The sequence below is a fragment of the Cotesia glomerata genome, linkage group LG4 (assembly GCF_020080835.1).
Source record: "Cotesia glomerata isolate CgM1 linkage group LG4, MPM_Cglom_v2.3, whole genome shotgun sequence".
Lineage (NCBI taxonomy): Eukaryota > Metazoa > Arthropoda > Insecta > Hymenoptera > Braconidae > Cotesia > Cotesia glomerata.
Window position 1 is genome coordinate 11,610,259 of NC_058161.1, and position 24,617 is coordinate 11,634,875.

General features: G+C 35.5%; 1 protein-coding gene across 2 annotated transcripts in view; it reads left to right on the top strand.

Annotated features, from left to right (window-relative positions):
- LOC123262967 (transcription termination factor 5, mitochondrial) overlaps positions 1-24,051 on the top strand; it is a 30,649-nt gene extending 6,598 nt beyond the window's left edge. For both annotated transcript variants that reach the window (XM_044725477.1, XM_044725478.1), the window contains exons 3-6: positions 12,546-12,867; positions 13,452-13,870; positions 23,444-23,665; positions 23,759-24,051. In XM_044725477.1, the coding sequence (XP_044581412.1) occupies positions 12,546-12,867; positions 13,452-13,870; positions 23,444-23,665; positions 23,759-24,035 (1,240 nt within the window). In that variant the 3' untranslated portion in view covers positions 24,036-24,051. The remainder of the gene's footprint in view (positions 1-12,545; positions 12,868-13,451; positions 13,871-23,443; positions 23,666-23,758) is intronic.
- Positions 24,052-24,617: the final 566 nt, after the last annotated feature.

A 24,617-nucleotide genomic window follows, 5' to 3' on the forward strand; every position in this document is an offset into this window, starting at 1 on the left:
CCTACAATAAAAGCTTAACTGCTGATGAAGAGCAGAAGCAGTTTTTATTGCAAGTTGTAGCTATAGCTTAATACTATAGCATATATGTACAGAAAAAAATTTCCAAATGCTAACAAGCAGACGTTAATTTCACCATTTGTAGAAAAATGAAAAAAATAATGTTTTTTGTAATTGTAACGATTAATTAATTATTATTAGACTCAAATTATTGTATTAAAACGAGTCAATACTGTAATTTAGAATTTTAATGCTCCAATTTTTTTAACGACGACAAATCCACTTAAAACAAAAAAAAATATTTCCTGTGTCATTTATATGGAAAATCGAATTTTTTAATGAGCTAAGCCGCTATTGCACTTAAACCCTTTAGCCCAGTGGCATAATTTTTTATTTTCTATAAACTACTAGATTTTCTGGTATAGCAGTAAAAGAAATTAGGAAAACGGTTGACCCTGAAGGCCATCCCTGCAACTTCCCACTAATTCCATACCTAGGCGCTTAAAATTGCTTATGACGATTTTGAGCTCTTCGAGCTCAAAAGTCCTACCAAAGTTCGATGAAACACGATTTTTAAAATTTTCAAACTGCTATAACTTTTGAATAAATCAACGCGAGTAGTATTATTCCCTCTGTAGGTCGAACTAAAGAAAAATTTTAACAGATGATAAAACAGTTAGTAATTATACCATCATGTATATATAGTTTCTGCTTGTTTATAGTTATTTCAATTCTGTTTATGAAAAATAATATATATGGCTGCCGAAATCGCAGAAAAAGTCACCGAACTGACAATCGAAAAAAATTAACTATATCGAAACGGAATTATTTTGACACGCAATTTTCACAAGGGTTTTGATAAACTTCCTCAGAAATAAAACAAAAAAAAAATTAAATCGTGAAAGTGATTTTTGACAAAGTTGTGGTGTTATCAAGCCCATAGCTCCCGTGAATACCACGCTTTTATTTATTTAAGGAGGTATGGTGAAAAATCACTTTTCTTACAATATTCCTCAATTTTTGAATACGCGTACTTCTAAGTGTCCTCTATACGAATAAATTTTTATTAATAGACCTTGCGGTGTTAATTTTCGAAATATTAGCAATTAAAAATCGTACATTTAACATGTATTCCCTATCCTGACCGTAGTTAGAGTGAACATTTTATTGAATAACAACCATACTTTTCTTAGGATTTTTTTTAAAAACTGAGAATATTTAATTGAAGTTATAACAAGTATTTTTTTTTGAAAAAGAAAACATAAACGAGCGGTATTAATTTTTTTATAAACAATGTTCAAAGTTTGTTACTTTTAATGATTTTCAAGCGTTCTCTTATAACCTAATAAGTGAGAGATAGTGACTTGGCAACGTTGCACTGCGCGGGAAGTTCAAAATACAGTAGAAGCCCAACAGATTCAAATAACTATAAAAATTTAATGGATATAGGTTAAGCACAAATTTACTGTATAGGAAAAATAAATATGTAAAATAATAAATAGTATAAATCAAGAATATAGCTACAATATTAATATAATGAATATTTATTTATTTAAAAGTACATTTTTCAATAAATATTTTATAAAGGCACTTATTTAAAATAAGTTATTTTTAACTTTAGAAGAACATTAATACTACCAATTGTTTTATTCTTTTTTAGAAACTCTTTCTTTCTTAAAATTATTTTTTTTTGATTTCTTAACTGAGTTTTTTGGTAATTTTTTTAAAAAGTCTAAGACGTTCTTTATAATATCTTTTTTTTTTGTTATTCTTACTTTGTTATTTACTTTTTCAGTAAACAATTGCACGATAGCTTCATCACCTCCTTGTTTAAATATTCGTTTCAAAGAATCAACTGAAATATCATTCATAGCTAATTTTTTACATATATTCAACGAAATAATATCTTTCAAGTCTGTTAATACTTTTAAATTATGTTTTGTTTTATTTGCATCAGATAGTTCTTGCAAATGAACGTCACATTTTTTATAACAAATGAATAAATTATTTTTTAAATTTAATATTTCCACTAAATTCTGTAAAGTTAGAACGTCATAAGCTGCATCATGAAATGATTGTTGTTTATCATCTGAATTTTTTAAAAAATCTTGACTGAGACTCTCAAATTTAAATTTACCAGGACCTTTTCTATCACTCAAGACCGATCGAAATATTGTAATAAAGTAAAATCTGCCATTCTTTAGCCGCGAAGTCATTATTTATTATTTGCAGTCTCCAACTATACGTAACCTCAAAATTATTTCAAAACATTAAATTTTTCTACAACACATGTCTCAAGGGGCAAATGATTCTGAGCGAGAATGCAACGTAGCGAAGTCAAAAAAAAGACGCAGTGGGATTATTTTTCTACTTCTGCGCATGTGAGAGGAGGCGCAAAAGTGTACTGCATCTCAACTACTTCATATTGTAGTTATAATGCTTTACATTGGGGCATATGGGGGGAAATTTTTCTGAAAGTTGAGAACTGTTGTAGGATAATACCTTAATTCATCAGAAAAACGAGTTTTTTCTGAGAAATCTTATTTAATCGATAAGAAAATTTTTTTAACGTGTTCTATAGTTACTATTATTTATTTCAATATGCTTTTTATCCCCGGGGAAAAAGGTTTAGATCTGACCAGATATAATTGTATCTGGTCAGATCTAATTATATCTGGTCAGATCTATTTATATCTGATCAGATATGGGGTTGGAGACATAATCAGATCTAGTCATATCTGATCAGATCTAAACAGATATAACTATATCTGAGTTGATAAATACATTAGACATGATCAGATCTAGTCATATCTGATCAGATCTAAACAGATATAACTATATCTGGGTTGAAAAATACATCAGACATAAAAAGATTTTATTATATCTGGCCAGATATAACTATATTTGTTAACTATTAATAAATACTTGTAAACTATTTTACTAAATATACTTTCCTCCCAAATAAATATTTATTGAATGTTAAAAATTATTTATTAGAATTTAATAAATTAAATAATTGTCTTCGAATAAATTAATTTGTTAATAGTTAATAAATCTTTCTATCGGCGTGTATTGATAATTAATAATTTGCAAATTTGATAAAAAACGTTGTTCGTTACGCATCGATCATGGACACGATTCACATTACTTGTAGTTATTACAAACTCTACGCTTCAAGAAAGTCTCGTAGGTAAACGGGTAATGAATTAGTCTGTCAAGCGTCAAGTTCCAGGTTCGGTTCCCACGCGCGCTGATTTTTTTTTCTTGTATGGAAATAGTTCAATATAATTTTATAGGGCCATTTTTCGTATATAATTATGTATGAGTATATATAATTATATATAATCTTTTTTACCTTGGCAATTTAAAGATCTGACCAGATTTGATTATATAACACCAACCACGATGAAATCGGTCAAGCCGTTCAAAAGTTACGAGAGGTTTACACACACACACACACACCTCGTGTCGGGCTTGCTGGGTCCCGCATCGGGCGCCTCCTCAGGTGGCGGATAGGGGAATGCCCGGCATATCTGCACGTCAGATGCGTCGGGTACCGAGGAAATAGAATACTCGGGGTGGACCAAAACATAGCAAAAGATGGTATGGAAATGTCAGAACAATTTCAAACATCGTCTACGGTGCAAAGGAGGGATACCTCAGCGCCGGCGAGGGAAGGCGTACAAACGGGCCTGAACTCGTCGTTATCAAGCGACCGTTTGAACAGTGGAGTAGACCCCATGGCTCTGCTGTCTAGCAATGCTACAGGGAGTAAAGAAACAGCTCTGATGGAAGTAGACGCACAGCAAACAAACTTTCCTCCAATAGGTGGAAGACCTGTTGCTCCCGTCAACACTCACACATGCCGAGGGAGGATAAACTTTCTACCGACTGTCACTGGTCAACAATCGCCAATGGAACGGCTCGGTAGCAAGATCGAAGAATTAGCTGAGTTCATAAAGGATAAACGAAATCTCCACCATGAACTCAGAAAAATAGTAGCGTCCATTGCCACGACATATAAGTTGGCCAACAAACCAGCAACGAAGTCGGCGAGAACCACGCAAACATCTCCGGATCTGAACAAAAAATCCCAGACGTTTTCGGTCACTCCTGAGAAAACACAGCATAGAGAAGAGAAAAACAAGAAGAGGCCGCTATCCACGCCCAGCTCTTCCTCGGAAATCGATAAGCCAGCACATAAGAAGACAGCCCGGGGTGATACCTGGACCAAAGTGACTCGGAAAAACAAGAAAAAGGAAGAACAGGAGCCAGTGGCTCAATCTGCTACAGCCCAAAACCAGCCAAGCAATGTTGGCTCCAAGAAACCGAGGAGGAAGAAGATAAAAACTAAAGCTGTGCTTGTCCAACCAGCTGAAGGGCGAACATACGCCGATCTCCTCAAGGAAATCAAAGCCAAGGTTAATCCGACAGAGACTGGAGTAGACATAAAGTCTATCAAACAAACGAAGCGAGGGGGCGTTCTTCTAGAAATAGGTCGCAAGACTGAAGACACTACCGCTTTCACGTCTGCGATAAAAACAGCAACTGCTAACATCGGTACAGTCAGAACGCTTACACCAAAAGCAACGATCGAGATCCTGGACTTGGATGCCATCACTACTGAGAACGACGTCCGCGAAGCACTCAAACGTGTCTTCACCGACAGCCTGGAGATGAAACGGGTATATTTGACAAAGCCTACTCGACGGGGCAACCGGGCAGCCTTCTGCGAGATAGACGAGGCTAGCGCGTTCAAAATCCTTGACAAGGCTCGTATAATGATCGGATGGGTCAACTGCCGCATTAGACCAGTTGTAAAAGTAACACGCTGTATCAGATGCCTCGGGTACGGGCACGCGACGAACTCCTGCAAGGGGCCTGACAGAAGCAAGTGCTGCTTTAAATGCGGGGGAGGAAACCACAAAGCTGCAGACTGCGTTGAACAGCCAAAGTGCTTCCTCTGTACACAGGAACAAGAAGCTCCAGATAGCTTATGTCATATTCCAGGCTCCGGGGCTTGTAAGGTATTCCGCACCGCACTTGCCGAAGCTACGAAAGGGCAGAAATGACACGCATACTTCAAGGAAACCTGAATAGATGTGCGTTGGCGCAAAATTTACTTCGTCAGCGAGTCTTTGAAGAGAGGATCGACGTTTGGTTCATCTGTGAGCAATATCTAAACCTTCAAGATAGAGCATGGTTCGCAGACAAAACTGGCACGGCGGCAATCTGGATTGCAAATACAAAGAACGTTACCACCATCAACAGCGGAAGTGGAGCAGGTTTTGTCTGGATTCAAACCCCCATAACCTACTTCATGAGCGTCTATCTCTCACCTAACGAAGGGATTAGTGTGTTCCGACAGAAACTGGCAAATATAGAGGATGTGATCACCAAGTTCGACGGCGAAGTTATCGTAGCTGGTGACTTCAATGCTAAATCGGCTGAATGGGGCGCTGATTTCTCCGATACCAGAGGCAACGAGGTCGCTGACGTCGTGGCTAGACTCGACCTGATAGTGCTAAATACTGGGAGCACCACGACTTTCAGAAGACCGGGGTACCAAGAGTCCATCCTCGACATTTCGTTGGCGACTCCAAAAATTGCCAACATGATTGAAAACTGGACAGTATCCGAAAAATACAGTGGCAGTGATCACCAGTTCGTGACATTTAACGTTGGATTGGCATCTGCTCCGGTATCACAACACGACCTTTCTAAGCGAAAGTGGAATGTCAGGAAGCTGGATCCAGAGGCACTGCGAGCTTCACTTGCACGGAGCTGGTCTATCCTTCAGAACAACCCGACTCCGGATACTTGCAGCGAGACAGAAAGGACAGTACTAAATACGATGAAGGAGATTTCCGCTGCATGTGACGCCTCTATTCCGCGGTTGAAAAACCGGAGTTTTCGCAGGCCGGCGTACTGGTGGTCAACAGACATAGCGGAACTCCGCAAAATGTGCCATCAACTACGTCGCCGCGCAACGAGAGCCGCCAAACGCTCCCCAAGCCAGGACTTGTATTCAAAAGAGTACAAGCAGGCCAAAAAGACGCTAAATCGAGCCATCAAAGCAAGTAAAGCAAAGTTGTGGAAAGAGATCTGCAACGATCTCGACAATGACATCTGGGGTAAAGCCTACCAAATTGTCGCCAAACGACTTGGAAAGGCTTCACCAGAGGCGCCGAAGTCTCCAGCCTTAATGGATAGCATCGTAGCGGAGCTTTTCCCCAAACACCCGCCGCGGGAGAAGAAACACTACACCAAAAACAACGAAGTAACGCCTTTCACAACTAAGGAACTACAAGACGCGGCCAAGTCACTCAAAACAGGAAAGGCACCTGGACCTGATGGCATCCCGGCATCGGTGATCAAGATTATAGCCCTGGAATACCCAGACTTACTCCTGAACACCTACAACGCATGCTTGGCAACTGGCACCTTTTCCGCGGTCTGGAAATGGCAGAGATTGGTTCTCTTAGACAAAGGTAAGGGAACCCCTATAACACCTTCGTCGTTTCGACCACTTTGTATGCTAGACATTGCTGGAAAACTGCTCGAGAAGCTCATACAAGGGAGACTTCGCGACGACATCGACCGTGCTGGAGGTTTTGCCACCAACCAGCATGGCTTCCGGAAAGGTCATTCGACAGTCGGAGCGATCAAGAAAGTCATAAAGACAGCAACACAAGCATGGTCTGGTAGCCTCAAAGCTCGTAAAGTATGTCTTCTCCTCACGCTAGATGTCAAAAACGCATTTAACAGCGCAAATTGGGGAGACATTTTAGACGCTCTGGAGCACAAGTTTGACGCGGAGCCAGAAAATCTGGCACTAGTCGACAACTACCTTGACGATAGAAAGCTAATAGTGGAAACTACTGAAGGCCCACAAGAATACGCCATAACGGCTGGCGTGCCGCAAGGCTCAATAATGGGGCCTGATCTATGGAACGCAGACTACGACAAGCTTCTTGAAATCCCGTTGCCAGAGCAAGTAGAGCTAACACGCTTTGCAGACGACGTTGCAGCCACTATAGTGGCGGACAGCGTGGAAGAGGCCGAACTGCTAGTTCGGGAAACCATCGACACCGTCGAGACTTGGCTCGATAAGCATCACCTGAAACTCGCCAAACAGAAAACCGAGATGGTCGTTTTGACCCGTCAAAAATGGTTTCCAAAACCATTCGCTGTGGACATGGGAGGAACAACACTGACGTCAATAAGGGCCCTGCGCTATCTAGGGGCAATAATAGACGAGAAAATATCTTTCCGCGAACACCTTGACAGTGAATGCAGGGAAGCCAGCAAGACGGTATCTAGCCTAGCACGAATTATGACCAACACCATGGGACCAAGAACAAAAAAGAGAAGAGTTCTTCTAGAAGCAGTCCACTCGGTACTGCTTTATGGAGCGGAGATATGGGCAGACATATTAAAGCAGAAGACCTACCGGCGAAAGATCGCAGCAGTGCAGCGGCGAGGCGCTCTCAGGGTTACCTGCGCCTACCGCACAGTTTCCGAAGCGGCTGTATTGGTCATTGCAGGAGCCGCGCCCATCGACCTATTAGCGTTCGAAAGAGCAAAACTCTATGACGCTAAAGACAGTGATGATAACATGAAGGACGCAAGAACGAGAATAAAGACGGAAACGCAGCAAGAGTGGCAGGACCGATGGACATCGGGAGAGACGGGCAGATGGACGGCGCGCCTGATCCCAAACATCAACGTCTGGCTCTCTCGGAAGCACGGGGATACGGACTTCTTCCTGACCCAGCTATTGACGGGACATGGGCAGTTCAATGCCTATCTTTTCAAGATGGGTTTGCACAGCACACCAACGTGCAAATACTGCCCGGATAAAATCGACGACGCCGAACACACATTCTTCGAGTGTGCTCGATGGAAGGACTACAGAAAAAGCACCGAAGAGATCATAGGCACCAGGCTCTCCCCCTCAAGCCTGGTGACCTATATGATCAAACAAGAGGAAAACTGGTCAGCTGTTGCAGTTTATGCACAGCACCTCCTGAAAGACAAAATCGCAGAAAGGGACCAGTAGCCAGGAGTAGGCGTCGTGAGACGCAGCACGACTGGATTGAAGTAATACTAACGCGGTTCCAATCCAGTCCTCCCCGTACCATCTAGGGGAGAGGGGAAGAGGAATGGTTTTTTTAGTGGGTAAAAATCTCCACACTACCGACTATCGATATCTGCCGGAAGATGGGCGGCAGAGTTAACGATACCGGTGTCTTTTGAAGATCTTTTTTCGTACCTCTTTACAAAAAAAAAAAAAACACACACACACACACACACACACACACACACACACACATGGCGCTCATCATTACACCGCACCCCTTGAGCTACATCGGAGAGAAACAGTCAAGTGGTTGTTGAAGCGATCGACACTGGAGCCGAAGGTGACGGAGAATCAGTCGCTGAAGAAGAAAGTGAAACTATCACAACGGCAGAGACTGAATCCTTTGACCAAGACGGCCGCATCCTGAGGAAGTTGAAAAGAAAAATTCGTTCTCCCGAAGGCGGAGCTTTTCATACTCCCAAAAAGCTGAAAGACGTTGGACCTGGTCATCCCATCAAGAAGCAGGAAGTGATTAAGGATCTTCCACAAAACTCTTGTGAACAGAACAAGAAGCCAGGCTGGGAAAAGGTGCAGTCCAGAAAGGACAAGAAGAAGGAGCGCAAGAAACTGCCCCCAGAAAAACCTCTGGTGCCTCCACCGAAGCCGAACCAGAAGCCAAGAAGAACAGCAACGAGACTGGAGGCACTTATTATCCGTCCAGCGAACAAAGATAAGTATTCTGAAATACTTACACGGATCAAGGCGGACGTTCGCCCAGATCAGGTCCGCAACACAGTCGAGAAGATACGCAGGACCGCGACAGGGAACATTCTCATCCCACTGTCGAAAGGCAGTAGTGATAGAGGTAAAGACCTGCAGAAGACTATCGCGGGAATACTTAAGGAGGACGCAAATGTCATTAGTACAGGACCTGAAGAAGACCTGGAAATTCGCGATATTGACGATACTACAACTAAAGATGACATTCTAACAGCTTTACAAGAGGCAGCTGGAAACGATTGTGGTATAACAGTAGAGGCCATTAAAATTCGTAAGGTCTTACGTAGCAGAACACAAATTGCGTCGGTAACTCTGGCAGCAACGGTAGCGCAGAAAGTGGTAGGAGAACACGGCAAGATTAGGATCGACTGGACCAATTGTCGTATTAGAACAGTACTAAGACCAGTCCGATGTTATAAATGCTGGCATTTTGGACACCGTGCGGTTCAGTGCACAAGTGAAGTCGACCGCTCCAAACTTTGCATTAAATGTGGAGAAGAGGGACACAAAATCGCCGAATGTAATAAGCCTGCTAAATGCGCACTGAGTGCGGATCAATCTGGTATAGAGAATAACGCCCATCATGCCGGCACAAGCAGATGCCCAGTATACCAAGAGGCACTCAAGAAGATAACTGATAAACGAAAATGAGAATACTGCAGTTAAACATCAACCACTGTGAAGCGGCACATGATTTGCTCATGCAGACAGTACGTGAACAGAAGCTTGACCTTGTGCTTATATCGGAACCGTATAAACACCTCGGCGGCCAACCATGGGAAACTGATTGCACCAAAAAAGCTGTCATATGGTCCTGTCGCAAGCTCCCCTTCCAGAGTGTCGTTAACAATGGCAGCGCCGGCTTTGTAGCAGCATCGGTAGATGGCATCCGCTTTTACAGCTGCTACGCACCACCTAGCCTCACTATTGTTGAATTCATGGACTTTCTGGATCGACTGACGGAGGACGCGAAGCAGTACTACCCAGTGGCAATAGCTGGAGACTTCAACGCCTGGGCAGTGGAATGGGGCAGCAAACACACCAACGCTCGAGGTAAAGAACTACTAAAAGCTTTTTCTACGTTAGATGTAGTATTGTTAAACAGCGGCGATGCGCCGACGTACACCAAAGGAGACGCAAGTTCTATTGTGGATCTTACTTTTGTCAGCAGCAGCCTCATCAGAGGAAACTACGACTGGAAGGTGATGGAGATCTACACGACCAGCGATCACAATGCGATTCTCTGGGAAGTATCAAAGGACCAGAATCCTAGAAGACCGGCTAAGAAACTTGACATCGTTGGGTGGAAGGTGAAATCCTTTGACCCAGGTGCTCTAGTAGCTGCCCTAAATAGTGAACCGCTTACTACTGGATCTGCAGAAGAAATGACCAAGGACTTGATGAAGAGAGTGACCCAGGCTTGCGACGCCTGCATGCCCCGTAAACGGGGCATGAACCAAAGACTTTCGGTGCACTGGTGGAACGAACACATCAGCTTCCTACGGAAAGAGTGACTCAAGAAAAGAACTGCCATATCAAAGCAAATTTTAAGGGAGTTGGGAAAGAACGGATAGGGGAAAGGGGGGGACCTACTCAGTGGGAATTTTTCCGTAATTGAAAAAATAATCAGACAGCCCAGACTGGGAATCGAACCCAGATCTCTCGGTTACGCGCCAAGGGCTCTACCAGTTAAGCTATCCGAGACAAGTACTGACTACTTTATTCAGTCACGTATATAAGACCCACCGAGCAAGATTAAAAATGTAAAGTAACTCGAAAAATATGTAAAATTTATTTATTTTTATTTAATTAATAAAAAAATTAATTTTTTAAATAAAAAATTCTAAAATATCAATTTCTCATTTAAAAAAAAAAATTAGGAAAACGGTTGACCCTGAAGGCCATCCCTGCAACTTTCCGCTAATTCCATACCTCGGCGCTTAAAATTGAATTTATGACGTTTTCGAGCTCTTCGAACTCAAAAATACAATTTATATGTTGTTTTGAACTCACTGAGTTCAAAAAGATAATATTTCCATGCATTTGAACTCTCCCAGCTCAAAAATCTGATAGAAGTTTCATAGAACACTATTTTTGGAATTTTCAAACCGCAATAACTTTTGAATGAATGAACCGATTTTCACGCGGTTGACGGAATTCGATGCAGTTTTTTAAGCCTTATGAAAAATCTTTGAGTTTAAATTGATCGAACTAGAAATTTCGGAATAATTCCGAAAAAACACTTTTTTGGGTTTTCTTTCCTGCACGATATCTCTCGAACGAATCAACCGATTTTGACCGGATTAGCGGCGATCAACGTGGTTTTTCAAGGTTAAAAGCTGATTAGTTTTTGGAATTGATTGATAAAGTCGTTCGAAAGTTATTTCAAAAAAACTACTTTGAAAAAAATTTTTTTTACAGTTTTTTTAGATTTTTCGAAATCTATCGGTTCGAATCGGTCCAAATTGTATCCAAAATCTAAGTTTGGACAGGCCTTTTCGAATGCGCCCACCGCGATTGAATCGGTTGAGCTATTAAAAAGTTATGAGAGGTTTACATACTTACACACACACACACACACACATGTATACCTACATACAGACATAGTGACACCCTCGCGGGGATAGTCAGGGAAGCTTTCTGTGACCTTCAAACGTCGATGAAAACTCCATTTTTGTAAAATGGGGTAAAACCAATAACTTCCCGATTTTTGAAAATATGAGATTTTCTTAGCGGGAAGTTGAAAATTCTGTGAAAAAATTGAAAAGTACATAATCAATTGAAGAGTTTTAGAGCATTTTTGAAGAATTATTTTTAAATTCATACATTTTACTATTTTTATAATTTATACCGTAAATCTATCATTAAATATATTAATAAAAAAAAATTAAAAATTCAATTTTTTTGTCTGTCCAAAAAAAATTTTTAGCTTGGAAAAAAAATATTTTTTTGCATTTCTCGACGTTTCAGGTAAAAATAAGATAATTCCCAAAAAAAAAATTTTTTTTATACGCCCTTATGGCTCCCAGGATCAACCTCAGATGCCATAAGGGCGTATAATAAAAATTCTGTTTTTTTTTTTTCAAGTCCAAAAAAATTTTTAGTTTAAAGAAAAATTTTTTTTTGCATTTCTACACGTTTCATACAAAAATACATCGGTTACTAAAAAAAAATTTATTTTATACGCCCTTATGGCATCCGAGGTGGGTCTCGGGAGCCATAAGGGGGTATAAAAAAATTTTTTCTTTCGGGATTCTACCTATGACTGACTCATCGCGATATCTCTGGAACCATAAACCTTTGAGACTTGAAATTTGGTAGAAAAATTCCTTTTACCGATTAGAGGTCAGTTAAGAAACCAATTTTACGAAACTTCTCCCGCAAGAAGAGGTGCGGGGGCGTTAATAAAAAAAATTTCATACTTTTAAGCTATAATTCCTACAGGGTTGAAACACGTGGCATAATTATTATTTTTTGCATTTTGAGTTTAACAAAGAACTAATTTGAAGAAATTAAACCCACTAAGGATAATGTGGGGGCGTTAAAAAATTAAACTTTTCATTCACAGCTCCAACAGAATCAAAATTTGGCGAAATTTTTACTTTCACACACACACACATATGAGAAATAAATTAACCACATCTTCATTTCTTAATTTAATGTTGTAATATTAATTCTTTTTTAGCAAGACACAAAATATAATTATAAAATTAGTCAAGTCATATTGTAAGATTCCAAAAGATGACGATATTGCTTCTAAACTATATTCGTATTTGCATCAACCTCCCAAAGAAGTAACTCCTTTAAAGCCTTTGGATGAAAACATGAATGTATACGATTTTCGAAAAGAGTGTTTACTTCATTACATTCAATGGCGATTAGAGATACCAGCATCAAAAATAAAACTGCAAAACAGAATCAGAAAAAGATTGATACACAGAAGTTTTAATAGTTTAAAACAAAGTTTCGATTTTTTACATTATGATATTGGATTGTCAATTGGTGCGGTATGTATTTTTATTATTTCACAATAATTAATATTAATATCAATATAATTTTTCTGAGCTTTCCGCTATGAAAATAATAAATATAAACAAATTTCGAAATTCATTAACTTAGGTACGATTTTTAAAAATGAAATTATTATCAAAAATGTCCGATCGTGTGTGTAATTGAAATGGGGTTGATAAGATTTAAAAGAGATTAGCTGAACTTAGATTGAGATTTGATACGATCGCGATTTATATAAATTAAATTGGATCAAAATGTCGTAACTTCTCAAGGTTTTAAATATGTAAAACTCTCACCGTAGAAATTTTTAAACATTTTTCTGTAGTTTTTTTTTTTAAGTTATGTATTAATAAAAAATTCAACTTGTTCAAACTTAACAAACAGTTAATTTCTATAATATTACTGGTTCAGTTATACTTCTATACATTTTGTGTAGAAATACAAAATTGTTCTATTTCTACACAAGTTGTAGCAGTTGATTAATAATTTTATTAATATTTTTAGAGCAAATATATTTTGCACTTGTTTAATTGTCAAGAAAACAAGTCCACAGTTAATTCTATGAAATGTTTGATTATAGATAAGAGATCACAATTGCTTAGAAGGATGCTCGCCACCTGAGATAAATAAAATTTTAGAGAACATAGACTCTATTTGTGGAATTCCCATTAGAAAATTATTTCTGTTTTGGCCCAGGCTTTCTAAAGCAAAATATGATGGACTACTTGCTGTAAAAAAACATTTAGAACAACATCAATTTACTCAGATTCAACTAGAAAATTGTTGTAAAGTATTATTACTAGAAGAAAAAAAACTTGAGTCCGGATTACAAGTAATACTGAATACCCCGGAACTGAAAGTCTTAATAAATCATCCTAACGTATTACACATTATTTTGATAAAAAACAGAATAGAACAACGATTAGAATATCTTAATTATTTAAAAATTAAAGATGTTACTGTAAATGTGCTGCTAAAGACAAATGATTCATTTGACAGGTAAGTTGCGATTAATATATATCTTATTGTTTTTTCTTAATAACAATAGCGAGTTAAAAGAATTTTATTAAAAATAACATATCAGTATTTCAATTCTACATGGAGTTTCATAAGTTTTTGTTTTCCCATATAGATAACCCACATAAATAAGTTCATTTTTCATTCTATTTTGAGTGAAATTTTTAGTAGATTTCATAGAAATCTAACTATTGCATTTGTCTTCATGACGGAACTTTCTAAAAATTTCGCTGTTTCCTTACACAATTCGTCGTAGCTGATTCAGAAAGTACATGTGGTTTAAAAGTTTATACCCATATAGCAATCTTTTTCAAGGCTTGAGCAAGTCTGATCTCAATTTCGATAGTTTTAGTGTCTTTCTCTACCTATGGGTCTTGCTCCAGATACTTGTAGCAAATTCAATTGATATGTCTTGAACAAGCCTTGTACAAGAACTTTAGGCCAGATTATAGCTCAAGAATTGTGTAAAAAAATTGAGAAAATCTGAAGATGCTTATCGATAAACTAACTATATCAATTTTTGAGAAAGACTGACACTAGAAGCATGCTGAATATACTTGTGCGAGATTTGCTCAAGATCTGCTCAAGATCAAATGTTTTCGAATGACCGTTCGCATCATTCTACCCCTCCTATATTTACTATAGAATCAGTGGATCTCATTCAGCTTAACCTTTTAGAGTATAGACCTACTATTTTATCGATCAAGACAAAATTATTTTAAAATGAGCACCACTGAATCAACACATCTTCAAGTAGTGAAGGGGAAAAAGGGCTATAAAATATATAATGCATCATGCATCTTGAGCAAATCTTGAGCAAATCTTGAGCAAGTCACGCTTCAACATTTGCTGTTAGTTTTTGGTTCACAAATACTTTAGAAATGAACAAATTCTGAGAATTACGGATTTTGAGCAAATCTTGAGCAAGTCATGGGTAAGTGTCTGTTGTGAGTTTCTGATTCAAAAAATATGTCAGAAAGTTTTTCAATGCACCTTGCATTAGACTTGTCTCATATTCTTGCATAAGATGTCTTGAGCTAATTATATATAAATCTTGGACCAGTTCTTTCTACATTAACTTAAGCAAGACCCATATGTAGAAAAAGACACCAGCAACTAGGGATTTCGCTCAAGAAACTGGCACCTAAATCTTGCTCAAGCACATGTTACCTGGGTATATATATTGCACGCCTCATAGCGCGAAGCGCGTGAGGTTGTGCTTTATACTCGACTCGTCAAGGTCAAGCAATTTTGTGATCTTTAAATGTCTCTATCACAATCATATTACACTTATACAATAATATAAGTAGATTTACACGGAGAAAACACTTAAATTAAACCATCTTTTACTTTCTAAAATCATTTCATGTTGCTATTTTGAAAAAAAAAACGTTTTGAAAAAAATTTTAGGTGGACGTCCGGATGTCACCCCATTTTGGATGTACCAATGATTACTCCCGAACAAATTGATATTTCAAGACCGGACCTTTTTTATTAGTTTACGAATGCGATGAACTGGGTCCGTATTTCATATCAGTAGCCTAGTTTACGTATTTTTTTTTTAAATTGAATTTTTATTAAAATTTATGATGATATAACCGTACAAAGACAAACGAATTTTTCTTATTTGTCACGTGAAAACTATGGCGCCACTTGATAAAGCTAGATTTTTTTAGACTGCGTGCGCATATAACAAGAAAAAAGGGCGCTGATATTAAAAAAAAAAAAAAATACTCTGTAAAAAATTACTTAATTATAATTTTCTTTTTTTTATCAGTTACACAATTTATTTTTTCTTAAAAAATGAATGAGCGTTATGAGGCGTGCACTTTTGGATTTTCCAAACTTTATATATATATATTAGGGTGGCCCAAAAAAAACCGACTATTTTTTTTTTTTGAGTCTCGAGTGAAAAAATGTTAGTTTTTGATGTTTTAAGAGCCCTCTCCAAAAAACAGTTCAAAAAAAAATTTTTAAGAGGTCACTCCAAATTTTTTAAAATTTCAAAAATCGTCAAAAATCGAACTTTTTTTTTTTTTAATTTTTAACTTCCCGCTACGAAAATAGAAGATTTTCAAAAATCGGGAAGTTATTGTTTTCACCCCGTTTTGCAAAAACCGAGTTTTCATCAGATCTCGACGTTTGAAGGTCACAGGAAGCTTCCCTGACTATCCCTGCAAGGTTGTCACGGTGTCTGTATGTGTGTGTGTGTGTGTGTGTGTGTGTGTGAAAGTATGTGAACCGCTTATAACTTTTGAACGGCTTGACCGATTTCATCGCGGTTGGTGCCATTCGAAAGGGCTTGACCAAACTTAGATTTTGAAAACTATTTGGACCGATTCAGATCAATAGATTTTGAGAAATCTTAAAAAAACTGAAAAAAAAAATTTTTTCAAATATGATTTTTTTGGAATAACTTTTAAACGGCTTGATGGTTCAATTCCAAAAACTAATCAGCTCTTAACCTCAAAAAACCACGTCGATCGCCACCAGTCCGGTCAAAATCGGTTGATTCGTTCGAGAGATATCGTGAACGAAAGAAAACCGAAAAAAGTGTTTTTTCAGAATAACTCCAAAATTTCTAGCGCGATCAATTCAAAATTTGAGATTCTTCGTGAGGCTTGAAAAACTGCGTCCAATGCTACCAACCGCGTAAAAATCGGTTTATTTATTCAAAAGTTATTGCGGTTTAAAAATTCAAAAAATAGTGTCATCAAATCCCTATCAGACTTTTGAGCTCGAAGAGCTCAAAAGCATAGGAAAACAATCTCTTTGAGCTTGGAGAGCTCAAAATAACCCATAAATTGTATTTTTGAGCTCGAAGAGCTCAAAAACGTCATTGGTGCAATTTTAAGCGCCTAAGTATGGAATTAGCGGGAAGTTGCAGGGATGGCCTTCAGGGTTAACCGTTTTCCTAAATTTTTTTTCTCGTTACGGTATAATTTTATGAACTAAAAAAAAAATAATTTTCTGAAAATTTCAGTTCAAAATTAAAATTTTAAAAGGTTGCTCATAATTTTTTTCAATTTATTAGTACATTAGTTTAGATTTTTTCGAGCGACCTTTTACTATTCAAATTAAAATTCCATCCATTTTTTTTTTTTTTTTATTTAGTACCATAATCGATAAAAATTCATCACGAGATGAACTAAAAATCAAGTACAACATAGAAAATATAATTTTTTTTTAATTTAATAATTTTATTTAATCAACTGCCAGGCGTGGGTTCGAATCCCAAGCTGGTCTTAGAAACCAGCTTGGTTGAGATTTGACCTTGCCGCGTAGGTTAAGATTTTTACAAATCAAAAAGACCCAAACGTACCACTCCCAACAGTTAAAGTCAGCGAATGACTAATTAAAGAAAAAAAAAAAAATTATGAGCGACCTTTCAAAATTTAAATTTTGAACTGAAATTTTCAGAAACTTATTTTTTTTTGGTCTATAAAATTATACCGTAACGAGAAAAAAAAATTAAAAAAAAAAAAAATTCGATTTTTGAAATTTTAAAAAATTTGGAGTGACCTCTTAAAAATTTTTTTTTGAGCTGTCCTTCGGTGAGGGCTCTTAAAACATCAAAAACTAACATTTTCCCACTCGAGACTAAGAAAAAAAAATAGTCGGTTTTTTTGGGCCACCCTAATATATATGGGGCATTCCACGCCAAATCGATCACTTTTGAACCCTACCCCTTTAGATTTTGCTGAAACTTTTCCATCCTTTTCTACCCTTTGGAAAACATTTTTGAGAATTTTTTCAAATTTTTTTGTCCAACCTCAAAAAAGTTATGAATTTTTCAAAAAAATGGCTTTTTTATTTTCAAATAGCCATAACTTTTTTAGAAATTAACTTTTGGGTACCTTTTTTTTTTAAAAAAATTTTTGTTTTTGAATGAACTTTTCGAAAAAATATACGAAAAAAATTTAACATGATCAATTATATAAAATAATCGGTTTTTTTAAGTACAATCGTCATTTTTTCGAAGTCCGCCATTTTCTTTTTTTTTTTTTTTTTTTCTCAAAAAAAACTTCAATTTATTTGACAACTATCCCCGCTAATCCCGAGCAGGGCCGATTTTTTTTTATATTTTTTTTATTTATTTAAAAAAAAATTTTGTTTAATTTTAAAAAATGAAAATTTTTTTTCATAAATACTATTTATATAACAATAAAAATGTTATTTAATGGTTCTGAGGTATTATAATTTCTATTTATTATCTTAATCTTCGATTATAATGACTGAAATTCAAATTTTGGCGCGTCAATAGGATCGATAAACTAGGGTATGGCAATCACAGACTTACCTATAGCCAGTTTAGTAGATACACGTGATTATGTTTCGATTCAAAAATCTATAGTGTTCCTCTATATTGAAATCTAGAACATAACCTATAAATCTTTTTTACGTTTTAGTGTCGAATAAAAAATTGTTGTCATTACATTTGATAAATAAAAAAATTTCTCAAGTTTATGAACATGTTCCTGATTCACTCTTTGTGGAAGTGTTAATTATTTTGATTTTACTAATCTCCATTTAGTGGAATAATTTCATTGAAACATCATGGCATCAATGAAGCAATTTGATCGATGTTGTAATCCTTTTGGGCTGGAGTCTCATTGTAAAAAAATTGGTTTGCGTCCAGCGACTGACATTATGAAAGAAATGTTCGGATTGAGTGATTATTATTTATTATGCAGTTCATGTCGAAAAGAAGCTTATAAGGTAGTTAAACAACAAACAAATACTCGTGATGATCCTAATGTTGATTCAAGTGATCACGAAGGCAATTCTAGTGACAGTAATGAAAACGATGATCATTTTGATAGCGATAGTAATACAACTGCCACAGATCTACCATTATCATTATCATTCCGTAAGGTTTTTAAATTATTTATACGTTTCTTAATTGAATACATTTTGAGTTATTACATGTTTTATAATTTTTAAGGTTCTATATCATTTGATAACGAACCAAAAAATTCACAACCAAGCTCGGCATCTCAAGTTAGCGCTGCAACTCAGTTACCTGTAATAAATCATGCATTACAGCTGTTAAATCAATCACCAATCCCATCAAGGAAATTAAATGACAATCAATTTTTAAACAACAAAATAAATCAGATATCTGACAGCTTGAAAAAGGTTTTACTCTCTTCAACTGATGAAGACCCGGTCGATGATGATGGTGAAAATTTTCGCGCTTTAATAAAATTACTGCAAGACAAATTTAACGATAAAGAAACGGAAAAATCATTGAAAATACAGATTTTAACATTATTACCTGAACAATGGAGTGAAAGACGTATTTCTGAAACTATGAATACATCAAGACATATGTCAAGGGTAGCAAAAGCGTTGGTTGAAGAAAAAGGTTTACTTTCAGTACCTGAATCAAAATTAGGTATATATAGCATTAAATTGATGTCTTAAACACAACTGAAGACTCACTTACTCAACATCTTTTTTTATAGGGAGAAAAATTGCAGATCAAGTGAAATTGAAAGTTGAAAATTTTTATAATGATGATGAGTACAGTGCTCCGATGCCAGGTATGAAAGATTTTGTTTCAGTTCGAAATGATGATGGTAATCGAGTACCCGTCCAAAAAAGACTTGTCCTGTCTAACTTAAAAGAATTATACCAATGTTTTCGGGAAATAAACGCTGCAGAGAAAATTGGATTTTCGAGATTTGCTTCTCTGCGACCTAAACATTGTGTGTTAGCAGGGGCAAGTGGAACACATACCATCTGTGTCTGTACGATCCATCAAAACGTTAAGTTAATGATGCTTGGTAATTATCAAATTCATTAACAGTTATAAATGTGTGAATTTTTATTTAACTAAATCACAAATGTTTGAGGTGAAAAAAACGCCTGAAGAACTCTTTGAATGGACTTCTGATCCGGACAACTTGCCAAACATCATAACTAAGTTTTCCCCAGAAGAGGATTATAAAACAGCAGTAAATGATTTAAATGAAAGATTTTTAAAAACAAAACCGATCACAGGAACTCAACAATTACACTGTATAATTCCAGACAAAAATGGTTGTTTGTACATTAAAAACTTTTCAAATTCCAACGAGCACAAAATTTGTAAAATATTTAAACGCCAGAGACGTAATTAATAAATTGTTGAATAATTTTTCAGTCATTGAAAATTTACTTTATTAATCATTAATCCTAGTCAAAAAAATAGAAAATTAATATAATAAATAGAGATTATAATACCTCAGAACCATTAAATAACATTTTTATTGTTATAAAATAGTATTTATGAAAAAAAAAATTTCATTTTTTAAAATTAAACAAAATTTTTTTTTAAATAAATAAAAAAAATCGGCCCTGCTCGGGATTAGCGGGGATAGTTGTCAAATAAATTGAAGTTTTTTTTGAGAAAAAAAAAAAAAAGAAAATGGCGGACTTCGAAAAAATGACGATTGTACTTAAAAAAAACCGATTATTTTATATAATTGATCATGTTAAATTTTTTTCGTATATTTTTTCGAAAAGTTCATTCAAAAAAAAAAAATTTAAAAAAAAAAAGGTACCTAAAAGTTAATTTCTAAAAAAGTTATGGCTATTTGAAAATAAAAAAGCCATTTTTTTGAAAAATTCATAACTTTTTTGAGGTTGGACAAAAAAATTTGAAAAAATTCTCAAAAATGTTTTCCAAAGGGTAGAGAAGGATGGAAAAGTTTCAGCAAAATCTAAAGGGGTCGGGTTCAAAAGTGGTCGATTTGGCGTGGAATGCCCCATATATTATATATTAGGGTGATTCAAAAAAAATTTATAATTTTTAACTTCCCGCTAAGAAAATCGAAGATTTTCAAAATTCGGGAAGTTATTGGTTTCCCCCCGTTTTGCGAAAATTGAGTTTTCATCAGATCTCGACGTTTTAAGGTCACAGGAAGCTTCCCTGACTATTCCCGCGATGGTGTCCGTGCAGCTGTATGTGTGTGTGTGTGTGTGTGTGTGTGTGTGTGTGTGTGTGTGTGTGTGTGTGTGTGTGTGTGTGTGTGTGTGTGTGTGTGTGTGTGTGTGTGTGTGTGTGTGCATTTTACATGTGTTTCAAATAAACAAACCGATATATTCAATTGGCATTTGTTGTCACTGGTTCATACTGAATTACCGACACCAGACTGTACTACATGCTCTTAAAGATTAGAAATCACAGAAAAAATAAACAGTTTTTTTGTGGCTAGTTTTGTTTTAATTAGTAGCTTCTTAACTGAGAAAATTCTTATAATTTTGAAATTATTATATTACTATTCCATTATAGTCCGGTCAATTTAGACATTCGAAGTTACATAAAGTCCCAACAAGCTGAATTTCTGTGAAGTTGTTCAAAACATAATTATAAACAATGTCTAGAAGTTCCCCATCATTCCCCTGTAAGGAAAAAATTTAATTCAAGGTCAAAGGTAAAAAAAATGAGTTTTTCGCGATTTTCAGCAAAACGGTAAGTTTTATCATAAAAGTACCTCAGACAAAAATTATAGATCATAAAATTATCTATAAAAAATGTATCAATACTTTTTTTCTTACGAGCCACCGTTTCTGAGATATAACGATTCAAAAAGTTATAAAAGTTGTTATCGTCATGATATGCACACGTTTCCACGCCACCTATGAGGTAGTGTACTTAGCGCGTTTTTTTTAACGTGGTTTCCCCAGTAGGCCTACTCCACGGGTCAGTTGTGATCCTGTTTAATGTAAAACTATTGCAAAATAACGGAAATTTTCAAAGATTGGGAAAGATAAATGAGATGTAAATGAAAAAAAAAGTGTTGAAGTTTATTCGTCTTATTCGTAAGTTTCAAATTCTTGTTCTTCTTCTCCTGCTTCTTCTTCATCTTCATTTTGGATGCAAGTAAATTGCGTCAATAGCGATGTATCGCATGATACTTCGTCGGAGTCAAACGAATCCTCCATTGTTTGTGATTCAATATTAGAGCACGACCGGCCTTGACAATTTGTGCATGCCAAAGAACAAGACAGTCCGACTTTTTTGCAACCACATTTAGCACTGCATCCCTTTTTGCAGTTGCAAAAAATAGTGTTCAGCAGTTTTTCCGGCGCAGGTGGAAGTAAAGTTTGAACTGGCTCTAAAAGATGTATTGTTGAATATATTGTTGACCAACTTCCAACCCCAGTCTGTAGGGTCGAGCTGATAACCAAGCCACACTTGAACTTGGTAATATACTCGAAAAAGATGTTGGTGAGCAGCAACTGAGGTTGAAGGAAGACAAGCTAATTGAACTTGTTTTTTATTTTTAGTATTTTTAACGAAACATGCATATCGATGCTTATTTAAACAGGTAGTTTTTTTAGGAGCTCCGTACATAGAAAGAAGAAAGCGGATGCCGTTGGTAATAACTTCTTGCTGAGTTGAATTACTCTTTTTAAAAACTTCAGCACATTGAATTAAATCTTGTTTTTCAAACATTTTGAAAACTGCTGTTTTACCCCTCCTGTAAAATGCAGATGTCGTATCACAGCCAGTTATTGCGTGTAAAAATAGTACATGATCTTTACACTTTACTAAAGTAAATAAACTTTTTGATGAATATATATCTGATTGATGCTGAGCTTTTCCTGGTTTTAAGAAAAAAATAGTTTTTTCAGTTGGCGTTCGAGCAGTGAGTAATACAAGTAAGTCAACATCTTCACCAACAACAATAGTTGTATTTGTCAAATTGAATTGCTCTATTGCTGTTTCAATAATCAATACATCAGCATCATTATTAGCTTGTTTTACCAATATATTTTCAGCCGTAAACTTTTCTTTCAACATTGAAATGAACCGAGACTTGTTGTGGGTATTTGTAAGAAATTTCTGTTGACTGGTTGGGACTGTCATAAGTTCATCAAATAAAATATCAGAAGATGAAGATGTTGCTAAAGTTCGACGACGTTGTTCTGCAGCTTTGATATTTCTCGTGCAATCATCATAGCCATCAAATTACCTGATATTCTTGTAGTTAAAACTTATGTATATTTTATATTGTAAGTATAAGTTACAATGACCGATAGAAAAATATTTAAACATTTAATATATAATATATATATATATATATATATATATATATATATATATATATATATATATATATATATATACATACATACATACATATATATATTATATAAAATATTACAACTCTAGATGTATATACGTGGCGTACTCATGCATATTATGACGACAACAACTTTTATAACTTTTTGAATCGTTATGTCTCAGAAACGGTGGCTCGTAAGAAAAAAAGTATTGATACATTTTTTATAGATAATTTTATGATCTACAATTTTTGTCTAAGGTACTTTTATGATAAAACTTACCGTTTTGCTGAAAATCGCGAAAAACTTATTTTTTTGACCTTTGACCTTGAATTAAATTTTTTCCTTACAGGGGAATGATGGGGAACTTCTAGACATTGTTTATAATTATATTTTGAACAATTTCACTGAAATTCAGCTTGTTGGGACCTTATGTAACTTCACTCTCATTTTTTGGTCTAAATTAACCGGACTATTAACTTTTTTTTTTCTTTTCAGGCTTATCAAATCTCCCTCACGGAAATATAAATACAAAGATATAATTGCATTGGTAGTTAATTATTCACTAGCAGATGCCTCTACGATCAAAAATCATTTGAGTAAACATCCTCATTGGAGACATGTAGATCTAGTAACAGTTCACGAAACTTTAAAATATCTCACAGAATTATTTGATTCTGCTGATATTTTTGACAATTTGACTTTGATTTTTTATCCACGGTAATGAAAAATTATGAAATTGATACTCAGATATGCATGTAATTTAATAGATTTATTTTTACTTAATATTACTGGTTTTGATTATTTCAACAGAAATATCATCCGAGATACAGTAACGAAATTAAAATACATCAATCGTTCATTAACATCAGCCGACCGTTATGCAGTACCGCAAATATTGGCACTATGCGAGTATGAAATTGAAAAAGATTTTCATTTTAGTGGAAACGGAATATGGGAACGCATCGAACCTAATTCTAAAAATCCGGAACAAATAAAACATTATGATAACAAAGAATTGATTAATTATTTACCTAAAGATTCAATTAAGAATCTAAGTAATTTTCAATTTGTTAATACAACAAAATAAATACATTTTGAAGTAATCATTTTGTACTTTTTATTTACATAACAGAAAATAAACCTTGACATTATATATCTAAATTTATTGTTCAAATAATCGTTATAATTTATTTTTATAACAAAATAATTTTATAAAAAAATTTAATTTCAATCTCGAGTAAAAAATTTTTTATTTTAACTAAAAAATATGCCTTTAATTGGTATGCTACGAAAGAAAAATTTTATTTCTCTACGAAAAAAAATAATTGAGTGAACAGGATGAAATTTTCTTAAATTGAAAAAAAAAAAACGAAGATGGATGCAAAATTTTTGTTAGACTATTTTTTAAATTCTTGCGGTGAGTATAGCTGACAAAAATTTTTTTCCAAAATTTCTAAACTAGAAACTAAAAATTTTAACATCCTTATTTTTTTAGAGATACACTGAAAAAAAGTTATTTGCTCTGCACTATACGATATTGCTACTGTCACGATACACACGTTGCTATCTAGAGGATAGTGAAGTTAAGAAATCTGTATACTAACGTTAGCAATAGTATCGGGAATGGCATCCGAATGGATCGTCACGGTCACTATTCAGACTGTTACTT